This window comes from Ranitomeya variabilis, chromosome 2, assembly GCF_051348905.1.
Source record: "Ranitomeya variabilis isolate aRanVar5 chromosome 2, aRanVar5.hap1, whole genome shotgun sequence".
Taxonomy (NCBI): Eukaryota; Metazoa; Chordata; class Amphibia; order Anura; family Dendrobatidae; genus Ranitomeya; species Ranitomeya variabilis.
This window is the reverse complement of record NC_135233.1, coordinates 789,170,175-789,194,601: the sequence shown is the minus strand read 5'-3', so window position 1 is coordinate 789,194,601 and position 24,427 is coordinate 789,170,175. Positions and strand designations below refer to the sequence as shown.

At 41.9% G+C, this 24,427-nt stretch overlaps 1 protein-coding gene across 1 annotated transcript in view; it reads left to right on the top strand.

Annotated features, from left to right (window-relative positions):
• Positions 1-24,427, top strand: part of LOC143803957 (dynein axonemal heavy chain 5-like) — a 587,287-nt gene that overhangs the window by 533,616 nt on the left and 29,244 nt on the right. The window contains exons 95-101 of the mRNA XM_077281707.1: positions 5,728-5,938; positions 7,237-7,422; positions 10,099-10,290; positions 17,256-17,351; positions 19,153-19,264; positions 19,739-19,869; positions 19,955-20,063. Of these exons, the coding sequence (XP_077137822.1) occupies positions 5,728-5,938; positions 7,237-7,422; positions 10,099-10,290; positions 17,256-17,351; positions 19,153-19,264; positions 19,739-19,869; positions 19,955-20,063 (1,037 nt within the window). The remainder of the gene's footprint in view (positions 1-5,727; positions 5,939-7,236; positions 7,423-10,098; positions 10,291-17,255; positions 17,352-19,152; positions 19,265-19,738; positions 19,870-19,954; positions 20,064-24,427) is intronic.

The window sequence follows — 24,427 nt, the reverse complement described above, 5'->3', positions numbered from 1 at the left end:
AAGGGAAGGAGCGCCATTTGGAATGCAGACTTAAATGGATTGGTCTGCAGGCATCACGTTGCATTTGCAGAGCCCTTGATGTACCCAAACAGTACAAAGCCCCCACAAGTGACCCCATATTGGAAACTAGACCCCCCAAGGAACTTATCTAGATGTGTTGTGAGAACTTTGAACCCCCAAGTGTTTCACTACAGTTTATAACGCAGAGCCGTGAAAATAAAAATTCTTTTTTTTTTTCACAAAAATGATTTTTAGCCCCCAGTTTTGTATTTTCACAAGGGTATCAGGATAAATTGGACCCCAAAAGTTGTTGTCCAATTTGTCCTGAGTACGCTGATACCCCATATGTGGGGGGGAACCACTGTTTGGGCGCATGACAGAGCTCGGAAGGGAAGGAGCGCCATTTGGAATGCAGACTTAAATGGATTGGTCTGCAGGCATCACGTTGCATTTGCAGAGCCCTTGATGTACCCAAACAGTACAAAGCCCCCACAAGTGACCCCATATTGGAAACTAGACCCCCCAAGGAACTTATCTAGATGTGTTGTGAGAACTTTGAACCCCCAAGTGTTTCACTACAGTTTATAACGCAGAGCCGTGAAAATAAAAATTCTTTTTTTTTTTCACAAAAATGATTTTTAGCCCCCAGTTTTGTATTTTCACAAGGGTATCAGGATAAATTGGACCCCAAAAGTTGTTGTCCAATTTGTCCTGAGTACGCTGATACCCCATATGTGGGGGGGAACCACTGTTTGGGCGCATGACAGAGCTCGGAAGGGAAGGAGCGCCATTTGGAATGCAGACTTAAATGGATTGGTCTGCAGGCGTCACGTTGCATTTGCAGAGCCCCTGATGTACCCAAACAGTACAAACCCCCCACAAGTGACCCCATATTGGAAACTAGACCCCCCAAGGAACTTATCTAGATGTGTTGTGAGAACTTTGAACCCCCAAGTGTTTCACTACAGTTTATAACGCAGAGCCGTGAAAATAAAAATTCTTTTTTTTTTCACAGAAATGATTTTTTAGCCCCCAGTTTTGTATTTTCACAAGGGTATCAGGATAAATTGGACCCCAAAAGTTGTTGTCCAATTTGTCCTGAGTACGCTGATACCCCATATGTGGGGGGGAACCACTGTTTGGGCGCATGACAGAGGTCGGAAGGGAAGGAGCGCCATTTGGAATGCAGACTTAAATGGATTGGTCTGCAGGCGTCACGTTGCATTTGCAGAGCCCCTGATGTACCCAAACAGTACAACCCCCCCACAAGTGACCCCATATTGGAAACTATACCCCCAAGGAGCTTATCTAGATGTGTTGTGAGAACTTTGAACCCCCAAGTGTTTCACTACAGTTTATAACGCAGAGCCGTGAAAATAAAAATTCTTTTTTTGTTCACAAAAATGATTTTTTAGCCCCCAGTTTTGTATTTTCACAAGGGTATCAGGATAAATTGGACCCCAAAAGTTGTTGTCCAATTTGTCCTCAGTACGCTGATACCCCATATGTGGGGGGGAACCACTGTTTGGGCGCATGACAGAGCTCGGAAGGGAAGGAGCGCCATTTGGAATGCAGACTTAAATGGATTGGTCTGCAGGTGTCACGTTGCATTTGCAGAGCCCCTGATGTACCCAAACAGTACAAACCCCCCACAAGTGACCCCATATTGGAATCTAGACCCCCCAAGGAACTTATCTAGATGTGTTGTGAGAACTTTGAACCCCCAAGTGTCTCACTACAGTTTACAACGCAGAGCCGTGAAAATAAAAAAATCCTTTTTTTCCCACAAAACTTATATTTTGGCCCCCAGTTTTGTATTTTCCCAAGAGTAGCAGGAGAAATTGGACCCCAACAGATGATGTCCAATTTGTCCTGAGTACGCTGATACCCCATATGTTGGGGTAAACCCCTGTTTGGGCACACGGGAGAGCTCTGAAGGGAAGGAGCACTGTTTTCCTTTTTCAACGCAGAATTGGCTGGAATTCAGATCGGATGCCATGTCCCGTTTGGAGAGCCCCTGATGTGCCTAAACAGTGGAAACCCCCCAATTATAACTGAAACCCTAATCCAAACACACCCCTTACCCTAATCCCAACAGTAACCCTAACCACTCCTCTAACCCAGACACACCAACCCTATTCCCAACCATAAATGTAATCCAAACCCTAACCCTATCTTTAGCCCCAACCCTAACTGTAGCCCCAACCCTAGCCCCAACCCTAGCCCTAACCCTAGCAATAACCCTAGCCCTATCACTAGCCCTAACACTAGCCGTAACACTAGCCCTAACCTTAGCCCTAACCCTAGCCCCAACCCTAGCCCTAACCCTAGCCCTAACCCTAGCCCTAACCCTAGCCCCAACCCTAGCCCTAACCCTAGCCCTAACCCTAGCCCTAACCCTAGTCCTAGCCCTAGCCCTAACCCTTGCCCTAACCCTAACCCTAGCCCTAACTCTAGTCCTAACTCTAGCCCTAACCCTAACCCTAATGGGAAAATGGAAATAAATAAATTTTTTAATTTTTTTATTTTTCCCTAACTAAGGGGGTGATGAAGGGGGGTTTGATTTACTTTTATAGCGGGTTTTTTAGTGGATTTTTATGATTGGCCGCCGTCACACACTGAAAGACGCTTTTCATTGCAAAAAATATTTTTTGCGTTACCACATTTTGAGAGCTGTAATTTTTCCATATTTGAGTCCACAGAGTCATGTGAGATCTTGTTTTTTGCGGGACGAGTTGACGTTTTTATTGGTTACATTTTCGGACATGTGACATTTTTTGATCGCTTTTTATTCCGATTTTTGTGAGGTAGAGTGATCAAAAACCAGCTATTCATGAATTTCTTTTGGGGGAGGCGTTTATACCATTCCGCGTTTGGTAAAATTGATAAAGCAGTTTTATTCTTCGGGTCAGTACGATTACAACGATATCTCATTTATATCATTTTTTTTATGTTTTGGCGCTTTTATACGATAAAAACTATTTTATAGAAAAAATAATTATTTTGGTATCGCTTTATTCTCAGGACTATAACTTTTTTATTTTTTTGCTGATGATGCTGTTTGGTGGCTCGTTTTTTGCGGGACAAGATGACGTTTTCAGCGGTACCATGGTTATTTATATCAGTCTTTTTGATCGCATGTTATTCCACTTTTTGTTCGGCGGTATGATAATAAAGCGTTGTTTTTTGCCTCGTTTTTTTTTTTTTTTCTTACGGTGTTTACTGAAGGGGTTAACTAGTGGGGCAGTTTTATAGGTTGGGTCGTTACGGACGCGGCGATATGAAATATGTGTACTTTTATTGTTTTTTTTATTTTATTTAGCTAAAGAAATGTATTTATGGGAATAATATATATATATTTTTTTCTTTATTTAGGATATTTTTTTTTTACACACATGTGGGGAATTTTTTTTTTACTTTTTTACTTTGTCCCAGGGGGGGACATCACAGATCATTGATCTGACAGAGTGCACAGCACTCTGTCAGATCGACGATCTGCTGTGCAGGGCTGCAGGCTTACCAAGTGTCTGCTCTGAGCAGACACTCGGTAAGCCACCTCCCTCCCTGCAGGACCCGGATGCCGCGGCCATCTTGGATCCGGGACCTGCGGCGAGGAGGGAGGTAGGAGACCCTCGGAGCAACGCGATCACATCGCGTTGCTCCGGGGGTCTCAGGGAAGCCCGCAGGGAGCCCCCTCCCTGTGCGATGCTTCCCTATACCGCCGGTACACCGCGATCATGTTTGATCGCGGTGTGCCGGGGGTTAATGTGCCGGGGGCGGCCGATCGGCTATGACGTACTATCCCGTCGAGGGTCAGATAGGCCCAGGTCACCTCGACGGGATAGTACGTCTAAGGTCACAGAGGGGTTAAATATGAGTGTCTGAGCAAAGGGTTTGAATACTTATGACCATGTGATATTTCACTTTTTATTTTTTAATAAATATGCAAAAATGTCTACAATTCTGTTTTTTTCAGTCAAGATGGGGTGCAGAGTGTACATAAATGTGAAAAAAATAAAAAAATGAACTTTTTTTGAATTTACCAATTGGCTGCAATAAAACAAAGAGTGAACAATTTAAAATCAATTCCATACAAGTGAAATGGATTTCTGTAAACCCTATTTAGCTGATTAGCAGTGTCGCAGAAATATCTGAAATAAATCTGATAAAAGTGAAGGGAATCTATCACCAGGATAGACCCTTCAACCTCTTCCAGCTCCATGACATACCATTACATCATGGAGCAGTTGTGGATGTATGGATCGGGCTCAGGAGCTGAGTCTGCTCTAGACAGGACAGGTGCCAATTGTGTTATACAGCTAGCACTTGCATTTAACTCTGATGTAATTTTGTTATTTAACAATATAGTGTGAAGTTTATTTTGGTCTTTGAGGGTTTATGGAAAACCAACCAACAAATCCTGTGGGTGGCTTATGTAAATTTTTTGACAGCAGCATTTAAGTGGCGCAATCCTGGTTGGGTGTCTTGTCAGGCACTAATTGTCCATCCAGTAGAAGAAACCTTTGGCACAGAATAAGAAAGTCTTGAAAGCGTATTTTTATTGAACTGACTAGTGTATAACAGAAAAAATTCCCAATATTTCGGCCTTTCTCAAAGATATCTGACTGTTTACTAGGTGACCTGCCCAGGTCCCACAAACTAATGCATAATGACTAATTGTCCATCACACTGTGCCAATGAGTTGACAGGGCAGCCCTGAGGCTGGTGGAGGTCCCCATCCCTGCTATTTTGGAGCTATGGTGAAGCCAAGCTACATGATGTGATTCATATGTCAGTGATTTTCATTATATTCTACAATACTAATACATTTCAATAATAGTACAAGAGGTTACAGGTTCATGTCCCCTATGAAAAGGGTGGCCACCTAGACTTTTTATTTTTTCTGGACAGCTTTCCAAAAAATCTCGAACAGACAATTTTCTTTATGGACACATTGTAAAACTATAATATATCATTATTATTATTATCAGTGATCTATATCTACAGCCCATAATTCTGACATCAGCTGCATTCACTATAAAATTATGATAATTACAGTGAAATAATCTGTACAAGTTTCTTCAGTTTCAAAATAATCACAGCCTTTAAAAAAAGTGCCTTATTTTTGCTGACTGTCCTAGAATTTTTTGATAGTTGGCAACCCGTCCAAAGGAGACTAAAAAGTATAGTGAACAGTTAAAAAAAAGTTTAAAAAAAATGTCAAAAAATAAAAAAATAAACATTTTAATCACCCCTCACTTTCCCATCAAACAATAAAGAAAATAAATAAAAAGATAATTATATTCAGAACTGCCTTATCAGTAAAAGTATAAAATCTTTCACATCTCAAAGTTTACCTAAGGCCTCATTCATATGTCCATGTTTCCAGTACATATGGCATTTGTTTTTTTAACGGATACCATTAGGATCCAGCAAGGTCTTTTTGCAGCCCACTAATTAACTAATTAGGCCTGATGCTAAGCAGTATTTGTAATGGCCTGTTAAGAAACTGGTACTTCACAAAAAATTCTGCTCTGTTGGGGGGTTGCCTGACCTCTAGAAAACAGGTAGGATTTTCTCGTTTTGGCAAAGTGTCACTTTAAACTATGTACATGCTACCTTATTGTGCGGTCATTATAATGGTTATTGCTATAAAAGCACCCTCAATTTTTTGTGACATGAAACCATCAGAGATAATGTGTTTTAACTAATATGTAATAATAACAGGTATACATCAGATGTAGCCATTGATCTTCAGGCAACCCTGTCATGGATTTCACCACAGGAGCCAGGGTTACTACTTTATGGTACAGATAGTAAGTTGCCACGTACCATACTTGAAGCCTTTGCAGAAGCAAATAACCAAAAAATTACTGTATTCCCCATTGGATTCTCTGAAGCCAAAACTAAGGATGTCTTGATGCAAGCAATGACTGAGGTATTTATTGATCATTTATCTGAGTGATTTTAGAAGTTAAAGGGGTTTTCCCACCAACAAAGTTCATTTTAATTAATAGATCTTGGAATAATAACAAGTTCCACAATTAGATGTGTTAATAAAATATTCCTGTGCTGAGATAATCTGAGCACACAGCAGGAGCACGTACATGTGTAATGCCCGTTTCTGGCCATGCAGTTCATGGTCTTCACATACCACAGCTACTGACCAGTGGGAGAAGCATAACTTACTATTTATAAGTCAGTATACAGCAGGGACTCACAGCTGCTGCTTTCTGAAGTAACAAATTCCCTAGCCTGCTTTATCACAGGGGCAAGAGTTTCTGCCATGTCTCTTGCCCTTTGAGCTCATCATAAATTATGTCAGTGATGTAAGATCTCCTGGTGTCCCTGAGCTTATCTGTCATTGACTTGATTTGTGATGAGCTCAGAGGGCAAGAGACATGGCAGAAACACTAACTCCTGTGATGAAACAGGCAGGGAAATATGTCATCTTAGAAGGTAGCAGATGCAAGCCAATTCTGTGTTGTCACTGTGTGTCCTCAATTATCATAAGTAATTTATGATTCTTTCCCTGGCCCGGAGCTGTGGTATGTGCAAACCATGAACTGGAGCAGCTCTTCATGGTTGGACACAACGAATAAAAAAATACTCAGTAGCGGCACATTTATAAGTTTATCTCGGCACAAAACATTTTTTGTAACACATCCAATTGTGAAACTTATTATTAGTCTATGATCTATTCATTAAAATGTACTTTGTCCGTAGGAAACTATTTCAAGGATATTTCTTGCTTTTTTTGGTTTCCTATCGGTATATAATGATTTATGGTTGAATAGGGTGTGGTTTTCCTATACTGTCCTAGCAGAACAGTGTATAAAGAATTTTAATAAGTCACACATTGCTGACTTTTTAAAACATGTGTTTGTGTGTATCTCTAAAATAAGTCGTGCAGGGGGCTTCATAGATATTGTGTTGGAACCGAACAAGATGTCAAACTAAGCATAAATACAAAAATAGATTTGCCCCAAAGTTCTTATTTTAAATGATCCAGAAAGATGATGTTTAGTCTTGCCATAAACTCCTTTTTTTAAACTTAAGAGACATTATCAATAAATACAAATTATTTAATTGTACACACTATGACATCAAACATGAATTTTAAGTTCAACTAAAATATTTCTTTATTGTAAGCTTCATGGACCTTCCAGTGCAGAGTGAAGTGAGTTATATTTCTCACTGTTTTAAGTAATCTAAAATGTATTTTTTAATATATAGGGTAGTTGGATGCTAATGGAGAACATCCATAATTCTCCCAAACTAATGATGTCACTTGGAGAAATTCTAAAGTCTAAGAAGAACCCTGACAGAAACTTCAGACTTTGGCTTTCTGTTCAAGCAATAGAAGATCTACCAACATCACTGCTTCATTCCACTGTAAAAACTGCTGTGGACATTCCAATGGTAAATAATTAAATCAATACTGCAGTACAAATACTAAGATTTAACCTTAAAGGGGTATTCCCATCTCCAACTTCCTATCTCAATATGTAGTAGGTGCAATAGTAATAATATTGACATACACTCACCGGCCACTTTATTAGGTACACCATGCTAGTAACGGGTTGGACCCCCTTTTGCCTTCAGAACTGCCTCAATTCTTCGTGGCATAGATTCAACAAGGTGCTGGAAGCATTCCTCAGAGATTTTGGTCCATATTGACATGATGGCATCACACAGTTGCCGCAGATTTGTCGGCTGCACATCCCAAAGATGCTCCATACAAGGCAGGATGGATCCATGCTTTCATGTTGTTTACGCCAAATTCTGACCCTACCATCCGAATGTCGCAGCAGAAATCGAGACTCATCAGACCAAGCAACGTTTTTCCAATCTTCTACTGTCCAATTTCGATGAGCTTGTACAAATTGTAGCCTCAGTTTCCTGTTCTTAGCTGAAATGAGTGGTACCCGGTGTGGTCTTCTGCTGCTGTAGCCCATCTGCCTCAAAGTTCGACGCACTGTGCGTTCAGAGATGCTCTTAGGCCTACCTTGGTTGTAACGGGTGGCGATTTGAGTCACTGTTGCCTTTCTATCAGCTCGAACCAGTCTGCCCATTCTCCTCTGACCTCTGGCATCAACAAGGCATTTCCGCCCACAGAACTGCCGCTCACTGGATTTTTTTTCTTTTTCGGACCATTCTCTGTAAACCCTAGAGATGGTTGTGCGTGAAAATCCCAGTAGATCAGCAGTTTCTGAAATACTCAGACCAGCCCTTCTGGCACCAACAACCATGCCACGTTCAAAGGCACTCAAATCACCTTTCTTCCCCATACTGATGCTCGGTTTGAACTGCAGGAGATTGTCTTGACCATGTCTACATGCCTAAATGCACTGAGTTGCCGCCATGTGATTGGCTGATTAGAAATTAAGTGTTAACAAGAAGTTGGACAGGTGTACCTAATAAAGTGGCCAGTGAGTGTATATCTCCAATTATACAGATCTGGCAAAAATTAAGAGACCACTGCAAAATGTTCAGTTTGTCTGATTTTTCTCTTTATAAGTATATTTTTCAGTAAAATGTAAATTGTTCATTTATTCTATAAACTACTGATAACATGTCTCCGAATTTCCAAGCAATACATTTTGTATTTTCTTTTATGAAAAGGAGAAATGGTCAAAATTAAAAAAAAACCCAGTGCTTTCAGACCTCAAATAATGCAAAGAAAACAAGTTCATAATCATTTAGAAACAACAATACTAATGTTTTAACTCAGAAAGAGTTCAGAAATCAATATTTTGTGGAATAACCATGATTTTTAGTCACAGCTTTCATGCGTCTTGGCATGCTTTCCACCAATCTTCCACGCAGCGTAAGCATACGTTTAAATGCGTTTTGGCATGCAGATGATATGCTGTGCACAAATACGCTAATGTGAACCTAGCCTTAGATATCCATGGTTAAGAACACTCATACAGTGACATAGCAAATCAGAAGAGCTATACTACTTTTCTATTTGGAGGTATTTGCCAATATTATTATTATTGTTGCACCTACTACATATTGGGATAGGATCTCGGAGATGTGAATACCCCTTTAAAGATGTGGTCTCTGTAAACCCTCCTAATTATGCATGTAATGTAGCACAGGTAAATTAAAATCCTTTCTGACCGCTATGTTCCCCAGTTGCCAGCGCTGCTCTGCTTCTCTACTGGCCCACATGATCTAAAAACTTGAAAAAATGGAAAAGTAGCAGCGCCCTACAATGTGGGAGCTGGGAAAGCTGAAGACCTGTTAGGCTACGTTCACATTTGCGTTGTGCGCCGCAGCGTCGGCGACGCAACGCACAACGCAAATGTGAACGCATGCACAACGCAGCGTTTTTTGACACATGCGTCCACTTTTGCATGGTTTTGGGCGCAGAAAAAACTGCAACTTGCTGCGTTCTCTGTGCCCTGACGCATGCACCACAGCGACGCATGCGTCACAAAACGCAAATGCAACGCATGTCCATGCGCCCCCATGTTAAATATAGGGGTACATAACGCATGCGGCGACGCTGCAGCGCCCGACGCTGCGACGCCCAACGCAAATGTGAACATAGCCTTATATTTCTCTGTTGTGCTAGCAGCTTGGGGTTATTAATATACTTGTACTACATCATATACATATTTAAAAGGGTTTAGGGAGAGAAAATGGTTTATATGTTATAATTGACAAAAATGTGAATGTTTTAAATTATACATTTTAATAGTCCATTTAAAGTGCACTTTTTTATATTCTATTTAAATTGCACATTTTATATACCGTGCATTCTATTTTTATATGTATACACGAATACTGAAGGTGTTTATTGCTAAATTAAAATACTGTCCTCAGACGTGAATGTAACTTTTTATTTGCCACCATATCCCGATTCTGTCTTACACACTGGTCTGTTAAAGTCTTCTGAGTGAGAGATTTGAAGATACGGGATTTAACACAAGTCTTTTGTAGGGTATGCTCTCCAATATGCAGAAGGGCCTATATTTGTACAGGATTCCTAGAACAATAGCATAAAATGCCGTTCTTTTTAGCAATTTGTAATAGAAACTGTTTGCATTTTGTTTCCTATGATATTTATTTATTCTTATGTTACAGAATATAAGGCGTGGGATCATTAGTTCTTGGAAGTTAGTTAACCATGAAGTGCTAGCTACAAGTTCCCGCCCAGAGTGGCCTCCTCTTCTACACAATCTCTGTTTCTTGCATGGTGCCATTCGCTTTAGAACATTGTATGGTGGAGGCTGGAATTGTCCAGACGCAATGACATTTGGCTGTGCAGAATTAATGGTATGTAAAAATGCAACTGTAAATTGATGATATTATGAAACAAAAAAATAGTAGCAATATCTGAGTTATGCATAAGTTCTTGAATCAATAATGGAGCTTTGATATTATGTTTATTTAAAAATAAGATGTTTGATCTCATCTCATTTATTAATGTGAAGGATCCTCACCTCGCCACCCCGCATGACGTTGATATTACGTCAGCGGGATCACATAAGGTCTCCAAACTTGTACCAATGTGAAGTTCTGCACCCCCTGAGGGCACGTAAGGTCAGCTTGGCACAGTTTTACACAGACACTCGCTGTCCACATGAGCTCAGGAAGGCCCAGGGAGTGAGAGGAGGTGGCCCACAAAGTCACTGACATGGCAGCACACTCTACCACAACCATGACAGGCTGAGAGGCCCCTTTCACTAGCCCCAGTGAAACAGAACCTTATCAGCCCGGTAGAACTGCCACCAGTTCCTTGTTCTATACAAGCCTGGTCTGTTAATGGGATTATATTGGGCCAGAAACCAGCCCCGGTAACATGGGAAGTTAAACTGAGAAATGGACGTGTGGATTCTTGGATTGACATAAAAGAACAGCCCAGGGTTAAATTATATATTTAATCGCCTTAAGGGCACACTAGACAATACACTATAAACAAAATGGTTATGCATATAATGATCAGATATGCAAATAGAGGGTATAGTACAAAATATATAAGCAGATGGATCATGTCACCTACCAGTGTGACATCCGACCAGGTGTGCACTGGGCCTCAGGAGGCATCGGCTTCCAGCTGGGTCCTAGGTCCTTCATAGCTAGTTACTCAATGTGACCTCCCGGTTTGAAATGGATCGCATACATCAGACAGAGAGAGACAGACCACATGGCCTTAGGCTAGATTTTATCCCCTTTGGTTCACTCCTCTACTGCCCTCTGGGCTGAATCTAAATCCCCTCCCCCAGAGTTTTGTAGCTAAATCTCCCAAAACCTAGGAAGGATTATAACTCCTTTCTGTATGATTCTAGGGTGGTGCTGGTTCATGCGATCCGGCACGGCCCCTGCTACACGTTAAGACCAAACACAGCTTTACTACCTGGCTTCTAGTAGCTGTTCTATGTGTCACCATACCTCTGGTAGTTAGAACAGATTGAGACCATGGAAAGCATTCGGTTCAGTCTGGGGATCTCAGAAATACTATACATCCTAGCCATACATTGTGTGTATCTCCATAACGCCTTATTGAATCATAGTTGACTTAACAAAGCAATTTTGAAGGCATGGTATCCACATGGCAGCAAGCCTTTTGTTCTGCTCTGAGTTGGTTCAGGTGTGAGATCTGTCACTCACAGCCCTTTGACTCTCCAGCCCCTCTGCTGCTGCTAGTTGTTCTGGTGCAACTGCACACTGAAGGGGGGTTTATAATCCCATGCAAATAAGATACAAATGATTGAAATGGAATAATACCTCCAATATTCTTCACAGATAAATTTACACTTTGTGGTACACATCCATGCAATTTGTTCTAATGTTCTGGGACACTAGTGACTGGGAATTAGACTGGTGAGAGTTTGTGACTTTTTGTTACTTGTAGCTACAGTTCCTTGAAAAACTATTCATACCCTGTAAACTTTTCCACATTTTTTCACATTACACCAACAAAATTAAATATATTTTATTGGGATGAATTTTATATGTGATATAGCAACACAAAGTAGCAAGTATTAGTTACATGTAAAGGAAATGATACATGATTTTCTAACTTTTTTAAAATCTTAATCTGGAAATTGTGACGTGCATTTGTATTAAGCCCCCTGTAGTCTGACAGCCCTATATAAAGTCCTGAATGACTAATTACCTCCAGAAGTCACATAATTAGTAAATTGCATTCTACCTGTGTGTAATTTATTCTCAGTAAAACTACAGCTGTTCTGTGAAAGCCTCAGAGGTTTGTTTGAGAACATTAGGGATAAAAAAGCATCATGAAACCCAAGGACTACACAAGATAGGCCAAGGATAAAGTAGTGGCGAAGAGTAAAGTAGGGTTAGGTTATAAAAAAGAGAAAAAAATCTTAACATCTCTTGGAACACTGTTCAATCCATCATCCAAAAATGGGAGCAGTATGGAACACCTGCAAATCTACCAAGACATAGTTATCAACCTAAACTGACATCCCAAGTAAGGAGAGCACTAATTAGAGAAGTAGCCAAGATGATCATGGTCACTCTTGAGGAGCTGCAGAGATCCTCAGCTCAAGTTGGAGAATCTGTCCACAGGACAACTATTAGTCGTAAGCTCCACATATCTGGCCTTCATGGAAAAGTAGCAAGAAGAAAGCCATTTTTGAAAAGCAAGTCATAAGAAGTCCTGTTTTCAGTTTGCAAAAAGCCATGTAGGGGACACAGTTAGCACGTGAAAGAAGGTGCACTGGTCAAAAGGTTTAAATGATTGGAGTCATTTAAAACCACAATTCGTCGCACAAAAAACAAGCCCTCATACATCTATGTGGATGGAAGAAAAAACCCTGCTAAAATGAAAATTGGCTGATGAGGGAAAGATTTAAAGAATGTGCCTACTATCTACAATATATCTCGCTTCCCTGACGACATACAGTACAGAGCAAAAGTTTGGACACACCTTCTCATTTAAAGATTTTTCTGTATTTTCATGACTATGAAAATTTTACATTCACACTGAAGGCATCAAAACTATGAATTAACACATGTGGAATTATATACTTAACAAAAAAGTGTGAAACAACTGAAATTATGTCTTATATTCTAGGTTCTTCAAAGTAGCCACCTTTTGCTTTGATGACTGCTTTGCACACTCTTGGCATTCTCTTGATGAGCTTCAAGAGGTAGTCACCGGAAAAGGTCTTCCAACAATCTTGAAGGAGTTCTCAGAGATGCTTAGCACTTGTTGGCCCTTTTGCCTTCACTCTGCAGTCCAGCTCACCCCAAACCATCTCGATTGGGTTCAGATCTGGTGACTCTGGAGGCCAGGCCATCTGGTGTAGCACCCCATCACTCTCCTTCTTGGTCAAATAGCCCTTACACAGCCTGGAGGTGTGTTTGGGGTCATTGTCCTGTTGAAAAATAAATGATGATCCAACTAAATGCAAACCGGATGGAATAGCATGCCGCTGCAAGATGCTGTGGTAGCCATGCTGGTTCAGTATGCCTTCAATTTTGAATAAATCCCCAACAGTGTCACCAGCAAAGCACCCCCACACCAACACACCTCCTCCATGCTTCATGGTGGGAACTAGGCATGTAGAGTCCATCCGTTCACCTTTTCTGCGTCGCACAAGACACGGTGGTTGGAACGAAAGATCTCAAATTTGGACTCATCAGACCAAAGCACAGATTTCCACTGGTCTAATGTCCATTCCTTGTGTTCTTTAGCCCAATCAAGTCTCTTCTGCTTGTTGCCTGTCCTTCGCAGTGGTTTCCTAGCAGCTATTTTACCATGAAGGCCTGCTGCACAAAGTCTCCTCTTAACAGTTGCTGTAGAGATGTGTCTGCTGCTAGAAATCTGTGTGGCATTGACCTGGTCTCTAATCTGAGCTGCTGTTAACCTGCAATTTCTGAGGCTGGTGACTCAGATAAACTTATCCTCAGAAGCTTCCTTTCCTGGGGCGGTCCTCACGTGAGCCAGTTTCTTTGTAGCGCTTGATGGTTTTTGCCACTGCACTTGGGGACGCTTTCAAAGTTTTCCCAATTTTTCGGACTGACTGACCTTCATTTCTTAAAGTAATGATGGCCACTCGTTTTTCTTGACTTAGCTGCTTTTTTCTTGCCATAATACAAATTCTAACAGTCTATTCAGTAGGACTATCAGCTGTGTATCCACCAGACTTCTGCACAACACAACTGATGGTCCCAACCCCATTTATAAGGCAAGAAATCCCACTTATTAAACCTAACAGGGCACACCTGTGAAGTGAAAACCAGTTCCGGTGACTTTCTCTTGAAGCTCATCAAGAGAATGCCAAGAGTGTGCAAAGCAGTCATCAAATCAAAAGGTGGCTACTTTGAAGAACCTAGCTTATAAGACATATTTTCAGTTGTTTCACACTTTTTTGTTAAGTTTATAATTCCACATGTGTTAATTCATAGTTTTGATGCCTTCAGTTTGAATTTACAATTTTCATAGTCATGAAAATGCAGAAAAATCTTTAAATGAGATGGTGTGTCCAAACTTTTGCTCTGTACTGTAGGTGTTGTTCTTCTTGTGTTTGGTGGTGTCACTAACACTGTACTACAATAGAAGGACAGAAAGGCAGAGGGGGAGAGCAGTAGTGTTGAGCATTCCGATACCGCAAGTATCGGGTATCGGCCGATACTTGCGGGTATCGGAATTCCGATACCGAGATCCGATACTTTTGTGGTATCGGGTATCGGTATCGAAACAACATTAATGTGTAAAATAAAGAATTAAAATAAAAAATATTGCTATACTCACCTCTCCGACGCAGCCTGGACCTCACCGAGGGAACCGGCAGCGTTCTTTGCTTAAAATGCGCGCGTTTACTTACTTCTGTGACGTCACGGCTTGACGTGACGTAATTTCAGGTCCTGAATGCAGAATTAGGCATACAGGACCTGAAATTACGTCACGGCTTGCTGTGATTGGTCGCGTCGCGGTCACATGGGTGGCACGCAACCAATCACAAGCCGCGACGTAATTTTAAAATGCGTGCGTTTCCTGCCTCCCGTGACATCACGGCTTGTGATTGGTCGCGTCGCCCATGTGACCGCGACGCGACCAATCACAAGCCGGAACGTAATTTTAAAATCCTGAATGCCTAGAATTAGGCATTCAGGACCTGAAAATTACGTCACGGCTTGCTGTGATTGGTCGCGTCGCGGCCACATGGGCGGCACGTGACCAATCACAAGCCGTGACGTCACGGAAGGAAGTAAACGCGCGCATTTTAAGCAAAGAATGCTGCCGGTTCCCTCGGTGAGGTCCAGGCTGCGTCGGAGGTGAGTATAGCAATATTTTTTATTTTAATTCTTTATTTTACACATTAATATGGATCCCAGGGCCTGAAGGAGAGTTTCCTCTCCTTCAGACCCTGGGAACCATCAGGGATACCGTCCGATACTTGAGTCCCATTGACTTGTATTGGTATCGGGTATCGGTATCGGATTAGATCCGATACTTTGCCGGTATCGGCCGATACTTTCCGATACCGATACTTTCAAGTATTGGACGGTATCGCTCAACACTAGAGAGCAGGCTTTCTGAGATTAGATAATTTTTGTGTCTTCATTTCTCTTGGAAACAGGATCATACTCAGCTATGAAACAATGTTGTACAATTGACTGCAGTAGTCAAAAGGAGATGTGTGAAGAATATGGGGGATATAATTTCATGCCAATCGATTATATCATATCCGTGTGAAGCAGAGACAGGGCACCTGGCTTAGCAGGTTGTCTAGCTTTAACAGCACCAAGTGAAAAACGCTCCCACTCCCTGCAGCTTCGCTTGTACAAAGGTCTTCCTAGCAGGATGAACCCCTGCCAGATGTGTGGGCCACCCTCTCTCAATCCCCGTGCCTCCTTGTGACTGTGTGGACAGGGAGTGTCTGTGTAAAACTATGCCACGCTTACATTATGTATCCCCAGGGGGTGCATAAAGTGGGGAGACTGTATCGTGTTACCCCCCTGACGTATTAGTGACGTCAGGGGGCTACGAGGTGCGGTTCTTTACATTGGGTTTTTCACCTGCTGCTGACATATTAGCTGCAGTTGCAAGGGAAATACAGCCTCCTGATAGTCACTGTAGAACCGATCTGGGTGTAAAGTAACAGTAACAATCAGTACAGTAACAGTAGCAATCACCTGATCGCTGGGACTGGCAGCATTGCCTGTTTCTACACCAGAGGTGTCAAACTGCATTCCTCGAGGGCCGTCAACAGGTCATGTTTTCAGGATTTCCTTAGCATTCCACAAGGTGCTGGAATCATTCTGTGCAGGTGATTAAATTATCACCTGTGCAATACAAGGAAATCCTGAAAACATGACCTGTTGGCGGCCCTCGAGGAATGCAGTTTGACACCTCTGTTCTACACAATATACACGATGCTCGTTGGGTGCCATATATTCAGTGATCAAGAAAACAACAGTTGACATGCCACTCCTGATACTATATGAATTCTTATAAAGCTACGAACTCTACACGGATGTTTAGAAATGTCTGCCGTGTTGTATGCAGATTAGTTTTACAGTAGCATTTTAAGGAATCTACAGGATTTGGCACCCAAAATTATTTATTTGCTCATGTAGCTCACAGACTAGTCCAGCAATACCTCTATATGGCTAGTTTGTGCCCTGTTACTGAGAAATCTGCATTTGAATTGATATGCAAATGAGGTTGAAGAGCTATTGTAGGTCTGAAACCTCTGTCACTTCAGCTCTATTTCACGCATAGTGCCACTTCCTCCTGCTTGACTCATGACTCCAATGCCTAACATAATACAGCATAAAGGTGATCAGTCAAGCAGAAGGGGGCAACACTGGGCAGACAAAAGGGACCAGTGGGCACTCATTAAAGGTGAAAGAAAGGCGATTCCGGCAGCTAAACAGGAAAGGGTTCTTTACAGTTAGAGCAGTAATACTGTGGAATGCTCGACCACAAGAGGTAGTAATGACAGACACTATAAGAGCTTTTAAAAAAGGGCTGGACGATTTCCTCAATACAGATAACATTGTGGGTTATAGTTAGTTTAGTGACAAAATGTATAATTGGTAGAGAAAGGTTGAACTTGATTGACCTAGGTCTTTTTCAACCTAAGTAACTATGTGATATGTAAATGTACTTGTCTTTGAAAGAACTGCATAAACAGTTTAAGGATGAAATCCTGCTGACAGATTCCTTTTAAACACACTTGGTTTCTTTTATAGACAAATATGTTTGAATTATTTGTAGCAATTCATTCTTTCCATTGCATTTTATGTATTATCTTTAGGAAAGCATTGAGATTCTAAAGCATGAATTTAAGGAGGACCCTGAGAATGCAGGAAAGATTCCATCTTGGACTGCTCTGAGATACCTACTGTCAGAAGTATGTGTTTTTTCCCAACTTGTCTTCTATGGGTGCCATACCTTTAGTGGTATTCCCACTTTCCAGGTGCACTGTATCCTATATTCTTCTATTGCAATCCGCATATCTATATATATATATATATATATAGGTCGTCTAAACTGAAACCGAAATGTCATATATGTTCACTGTTGATTGAAAATTGTTAAATATGCTTATTTCGCACATTTATTTAATCAGGACTTTACCAGGTGCATTATTACTCTTAAAGAAAAATGTCATAATATTCTCATAAAATATGTAGTGGTTTATTGAATTGTGCACAGAAAAACCAAATTGCAGCAAAACATAAAAATAGATTAAATAGTTACAAACAGATTGTCCACGTGTAAATATCAGCGCTTGTTACTCATCTTTCCCAAAGTTCTGAATGGTAAAAGCCATCTGTCTGTGTGAAATTTAAAGTCATCATGGCTACCAGCTGTTCCTTCCTTGTGTGACTTGTCTGATGTCCATGGAGAATGATATTAAAGGCAGGAGGTGACAGGCCCCACGTGACAAAAGCCCCCCACCCTCCTAAGAGACGTTATTTATATGTCCCACAGACCACGTGTTGCCTTTATATGGTGTTGACTTATACTCACAGAAATAGCTTTTTGTAATGTCAGCAAGAAGCAATGTGCTCAGTACAGAATAAGAATAATTCAACTAATAATTAATATTTAGCAAAAATAAATCATCTTTTTTTCCACATCAATTAAGTGCCAAGTTCTTCATATATTATGCTTCAGACAGAGGAAGGACATGATGTTACAGACAGCGGACAATCTCTGGTATATTGTATTAAGGCGGGGGTGATGCCAGGAGAAGATGTGTGTAATTGGGTCATCAGCATTCAGGTGATACTGGAAACCAAATCTGGTCATGGTTTGTCCAATAAAGGCAGTATATATGGAGAAGAGGAGGGGATCTAGTTCTGAGCCTTGATGAACCCAGATATTAAGGAGAAGTGGGGAATATGAGCCAACAAAAGATACAGTGAAGGAACGGTCAGAGAGGTAGAGAACCAAGAGAGAGCAGTTTCTTTCAGGTCTATAGAGCGGAGCATAGTGAGGAGGAGCTGGTGATCCACAATGTCAAATGCTGCAGAGAAATCCAGGAGAAGCAGGGAGTAGTAACCATTAGATTTTGCTGTTAATAAATCATTAGAGACTTTCGTGAGGGCAGTTTCAGTAGCATGAAAAGAGAAGAAACCAGATTGTAAAGGGTCAAGTAGAGAGCGTTATCTGAAAGATAGTGGGTTATCGGAACAAGCATTCCAGGATGTTCCAGATGAAGGGAAGATTTGAGACAGATGTCTGTAGTTAGCAGAACAGTTTAGGTCTATTTATTTTTTTTATATGACAGGATAGGAGAGGGGCTATAATGGCACATTTAAATAAAGAGGAAAAGATGCCAGAAGAAATAGAGATGTTTAATATTTTAGTTGGTGGGCAGTGACAGCCGGGGAGAGTGACTGAAGAAGATGTGAGGGAATAGGGTCATACATCACAAATATAAACCAGATGTCTATTGATCACAAATTCGAATTGTCATAAAAGATCATATCATATATGGTAATCTTAATCCATCCTTATTTTAATTACTTAATCTCTGGTCCTTATGAACCAATGTTTCTGCATAAAACAATACTGTTGTAATAGAAAGGAATTCGCAGTTACAGCTACAGACGTTAATATTGCTCTGCTCTTGGTCACATTGCACAGAAAAGTGGCATTGGTAACTGCTTAATTGTCAATTGTTGTGGTCTTCTTTTTTGCAGATAATCTATGGTTCCAATGTTTCAGATGACTTTGACATGACCGTCTTGACTTCCATGATTGATTACTGGATCAGTGTTAATACTACGAAGAAAGACAGTGAACTCACTAAATGTATGCTATCATCTAATACAAATATGTCTATTAAAGAACACACGGGCCAAATTGAAGCTTTGTAATATGCATTATGCAGGTCCTGAGGAATGGAGCATGAGGCACCCTCCCATTCCCAGGCGCGGCACTAGATATAACACAGCATGTCAGTTTTCCTTTAATGATTTTTATTACAGTTTGTGTTTGTATTAGCAGTGGTATCTTGTGTTAAACATTGCACAATATAGGGTTTTAGCTGTTATTAAAAATGTGGCGAGAAAATAGGATTAAATGAAACTAAAAACAAACAGGAAATATAAGATATGAATATTGTCTTACAATATTTTAATAGTTGAAATTGATTCTGTAAAAATAATATAATATTTATGCTAATATTTGATTTAGTGTTAGCATATTATTTACATGACTTCAGGGACAAGTATAGTTTGGTGAAATGTGTAATTATATTTATTTTGCTGTTATATCATTTTGCAGTAAAATTCAGAATTCCATCATCTTTCTTTAATCTGGATTTAAATCCTTCTTCGCTGGCACAAGTGATGGATCTCATCCCCCAGTATTCATTAGACGCTCCAGAAGCTTTCCACATGCACCCCTCTCCGATGGTAATATAAGCACGCACTGTATAGTATCACCTTACATAACAAACATCTCTGTATTAACGCCGGTGGTTTACAACTTCTTATCCAGGTTCAGTTTGGAGAACAAGGTTATATTATTTCTCAACTCAGCCAAATGTATGGATACAAAGGAGGGTTCTCCAGACATGGTGAAAAATCTTTACAAACATCTCAGAAAGGTACATGGCTACTAGAGTATTTAACATAGAATCCAACATTAGACTGTGGGTACCATTAGTTCCAATTCTTGAAACAATTATCCTGTATGTATTTTATTTGTTTAACTTTTTTAACTTATTTCTATGTGTAGAATCCAAAAAGGCAGGAGAATGAAACCTCAATATTAAAACCTATCTTTTGTTAGGACAATTTAAAAAATATAACCAAAGAACTGTCAATAATCAACAATACAAAAACAAAAAATAAATGTTCAAAAAGACAGAGTTAAAGAAAAGAATGCTCAGCAGCGGTCGATCCCCTATATTTAGGCAGAGGACTGGATACTAGATTAGCAGGGATTGGTGCTGCCCTCCTGATCACCATCTTTATCCCCTGATGACCCAAGGGGGAAACGCATCAGGAGTGAGACAATGTGAAGGTTGAGATAAGTCACATCCTCTTGTATGAGGACAGTTTATATTGATAACCTAACCTTTTTTATGTCAGTGTACATGTAATAATACATGTTGTTGTGGTTACCACTAGTGATGAGCGAATATACTCGTTACTCGAGATTTCCCAAGCATGCTCGGGTGTCCTCCGAGTATTTTTTAGTGCTCGGAGATTTAGTTTTTTTTGCCGCAGCTGAATGATTTACATCTATTAGCCAGCATAAGTACATGTGGGGGTTGCCTGGTTGCTAGGGAATCCCCACATGTACTTATGCTGGCTAACAGATGTAAATCATTCAGCTGCGGCAAAAAAAACTAAATCTCCGAGCACTAAAAAATACTCAGAGGTCACCCGAGCATGCTTGGGAAATCTTGAGTAACGAGTATATTCGCTCATCACTAGTTACCACGTTTCTGCGTTTTTTTCAGTGGGCTATACTGTGTACAGTGGATTTAGACATTTTGTTTTACAGATGAATTTGTAAGGTGTTAAAGAGGCTGTTACCAGTGAGGGTTTGGTGCTAACCTCCATGGCTAGGTAGCGTTTAAGAATATTTATTAGGGGTATATTAGGGCCAGTTTCCACGGAGATCCCCCCCATACTTTTGGATCTTTACATCCTAGTTCTTGTACCCTCCAGAGAGCTCTTATATTATCAATTACCTCAAAACTGGATATGAAATTATAGGGGATCACTGCTGAACCTTATCTTCTTTAACTCGCTCTGTCACACGTTGGGTTCCATTGTAAAAGAGCATATATTTTACAGTGGTTGTTGTAAAGTATAGGACAAGGGTGGGCAATTAATTTTCCCAAGGGGCCACATGAGAGACCATGACTGTTGTGGAGGGCTGAACTAATAGCTTTAAATTAATTCTACTCAACATTAATTTATTAATATTAATTGTATCACTTAATATTGAGCATAATTATGCTGACACCCCCTATATATATCACACAGAGAAAATAGGAGTCATTAGGTATAAAAATAGTAAATTTATTTGTACTTCAAAAAAATCAACATACTAAATCCATTACATCAAAAAACAAGTATCTGCAGGAAAATTGAAACAGAAAAGAAGGAACCCTGCTGATTACCCCTGCCCACTCTGTGCAAAAATCGCATTAGATAAGGTGCAAGTGCAGTAATATATTGCACATAGAAGGTAAGCAAAATATATATCTTTGAACCCCACACAGCCCCTTATATACAGCATGAGCCCCATACAGCCTCCCTATATACAGCATGAGCCCCACACAGCCTCCCCATGTACAGCATGAGCCCCACACGGACTCCCCATATACAGCATGAGCCCCACAACCTCCCCATGTACTGCATGAGCCCCACACAGCCTCCCCATGTACAGCATGAGCCACACAGCCTCCCCATATACAGCATGAGCCCCACACAGCCTCCCTATATACAGCATGAGCCCCACACAGCCTCATCATGTACAGCATGAGCCCCACACAGCCTCCCCATGTACAGCATGAGCCCCACACAGCCTCCCCATGTACAGCATGAGCCCCACACAGCCTCCCTATATACGGCATGAGCCCCACACAGCCTCCCTATATATGGCATGAGCCCCACACAACCTCATCATGTACAGCATGAGCCCCACACAGCCTCCCTATATATGGCATGAGCCCCACACAGCCTCCTTATGTACAGCATGAGTCCCACAACCTCCCCATGTACTGCATGAGCCCCACACAGCCTCCCTATGTACAGCATGAGCCCCACAACCTCCCCATGTACAGCATGAGCCCCACACAGCCTCCCTATATACGGCATGAGCCCCACACAGCCTCCCTATATATGGCATGAGCCCCACACAACCTCATCATGTACAGCATGAGCCCCACACAGCCTCCCTATATATGGCATGAGCCCCACACAGCCTCCTTATGTACAGCATGAGCCCCACAACCTCCCCATGTACTGCATGAGCCCCACACAGCCTCCCTATGTACAGCATGAGCCCCACAACCTCCCCATGTACTGCATGAGCCCCACACAGCCTCCCCATGTACAGCATGAGCCACACAGCCTCCCCATATACAGCATGAGCCCCACACAGCCTCCCCATGTACAGCATGAGCCCCACACAGCCTCATCATGTACAGCATGAGCCCCACACAGCCTCCCCATGTACAGCATGAGCCCCACACAGCCTCCCCATGTACAGCATGAGCCCCACACAGCCTCCCTATATACGGCATGAGCCCCACACAGCCTCCCTATATATGGCATGAGCCCCACACAACCTCATCATGTACAGCATGAGCCCCACACAGCCTCCCTATATATGGCATGAGCCCCACACAGCCTCCTTATGTACAGCATGAGCCCCACAACCTCCCCATGTACTGCATGAGCCCCACACAGCCTCCCTATGTACAGCATGAGCCCCACAACCTCCCCATGTACTGCATGAGCCCCACACAGCCTCCCTATGTACAGCATGAGCCCCACAACCTCCCCATGTACTGCATGAGCCCCACACAGCCTCCCCATGTACAGCATGAGCCCCACAACCTCCCCATGTACTGCATGAGCCCCACACAGCCTCCCCATGTACAGCATGAGCCCAACAACCTCCCCATATACTGCATGAGGCCCCCACAACCTTCTCATATACTGATTGAGCCCCACACAGCCTCCCCATATAGTGCATGACAGTATACAGCCTTTCCATAGCCTCACCATGTGCAGCATGTCACCCCCATAGCCTCCCCGTGTGCAGCATGACACCCCCATAGCCTCCCCGTGTGCAGCATGACACCCCCATAGCCTCCCCGTGTGCAGCATGACACCCCCATAGCCTCCCCGTGTGCAGCATGACACCCCCATAGCCTCCCCGTGTGCAGCATGACACCCCCATAGCCTCCCCGTGTGCAGCATGACATCCCCATAGCCTCCCCATGTGCAGCATGTCACCCCCATAGCCTACCCATGTGCTGCATGTGCTGCTCAATAGAATCCCCATGTTAACCCCATAGAATCCCCATGTTCACCCCCATAGAATCCCCATGCTCACCCCATAGAATCCCCATGTTCACCACCATAGAATCCCCATGTTCACCCCCATAGAATCTCCATGTTCATACACATGAAAAAAGCAAACACCACACTCACCTCGGTCCCTTCCCAGGCGCCCTGCTTCTGTTGCTGTCTCCGATGCGCTGACTCTCCGGCGATACACAGCTGATGCGATGACATGACTCATTGCGTCAGCTGTTTCACACGCTGAATGGTGGAGGAAGTGGCCGGAGGTCCCTCCTCCACCAATACTGACTACAGGAGACAGCGAGCGAGTGGGCACGGTGCGGCCCGCGGACTTCAGATTTTCAGCCCCACGGCTGTCTCGGTCTCATCGCCTCAGTTGGGGTGGTATGTATCTGTTTTGCAACTGCAGCTGACTGTCCTATACCAGACCTGGGCAAAGTGCCCAAGTCTGGTATAGGACACTTAGCTGCAGTTGCAAAACAGATACATAAAACCCCAACTGAGGCGATGAGACTCACTAAGGCTATGTGCACACGTTGCAGATTTTCCTGTGGAATTTTCTGCCCAGATTCTGCATCTCTAGGCAGAAAACGTAGGTAAAAATCTGTGCAGATTTAATACGTTTTTTCCATGCGGATTTGTATGTGTTTTTGAAAGCTAAATAAAGATCTATTATTGAACAAAAAAAAAAAATTGTGATGTCATTTCTTGTCCAACCTCTTCATTTACATACTCCATTGTAGAATAATGTTTACACACACAGAATGATAGATAGATAGATCTATAAAAAAGAAGAAAGAAAAATTGGAGGCAGCACACCGTTTGTAGTGAAAAAAAGCTATGTGATCAGCCCAGAAGGCAACATTTCGGTCCCAACAGGAACCTTTCTCAAGCAGTGAACATGTGAAAGTGCCAGGTA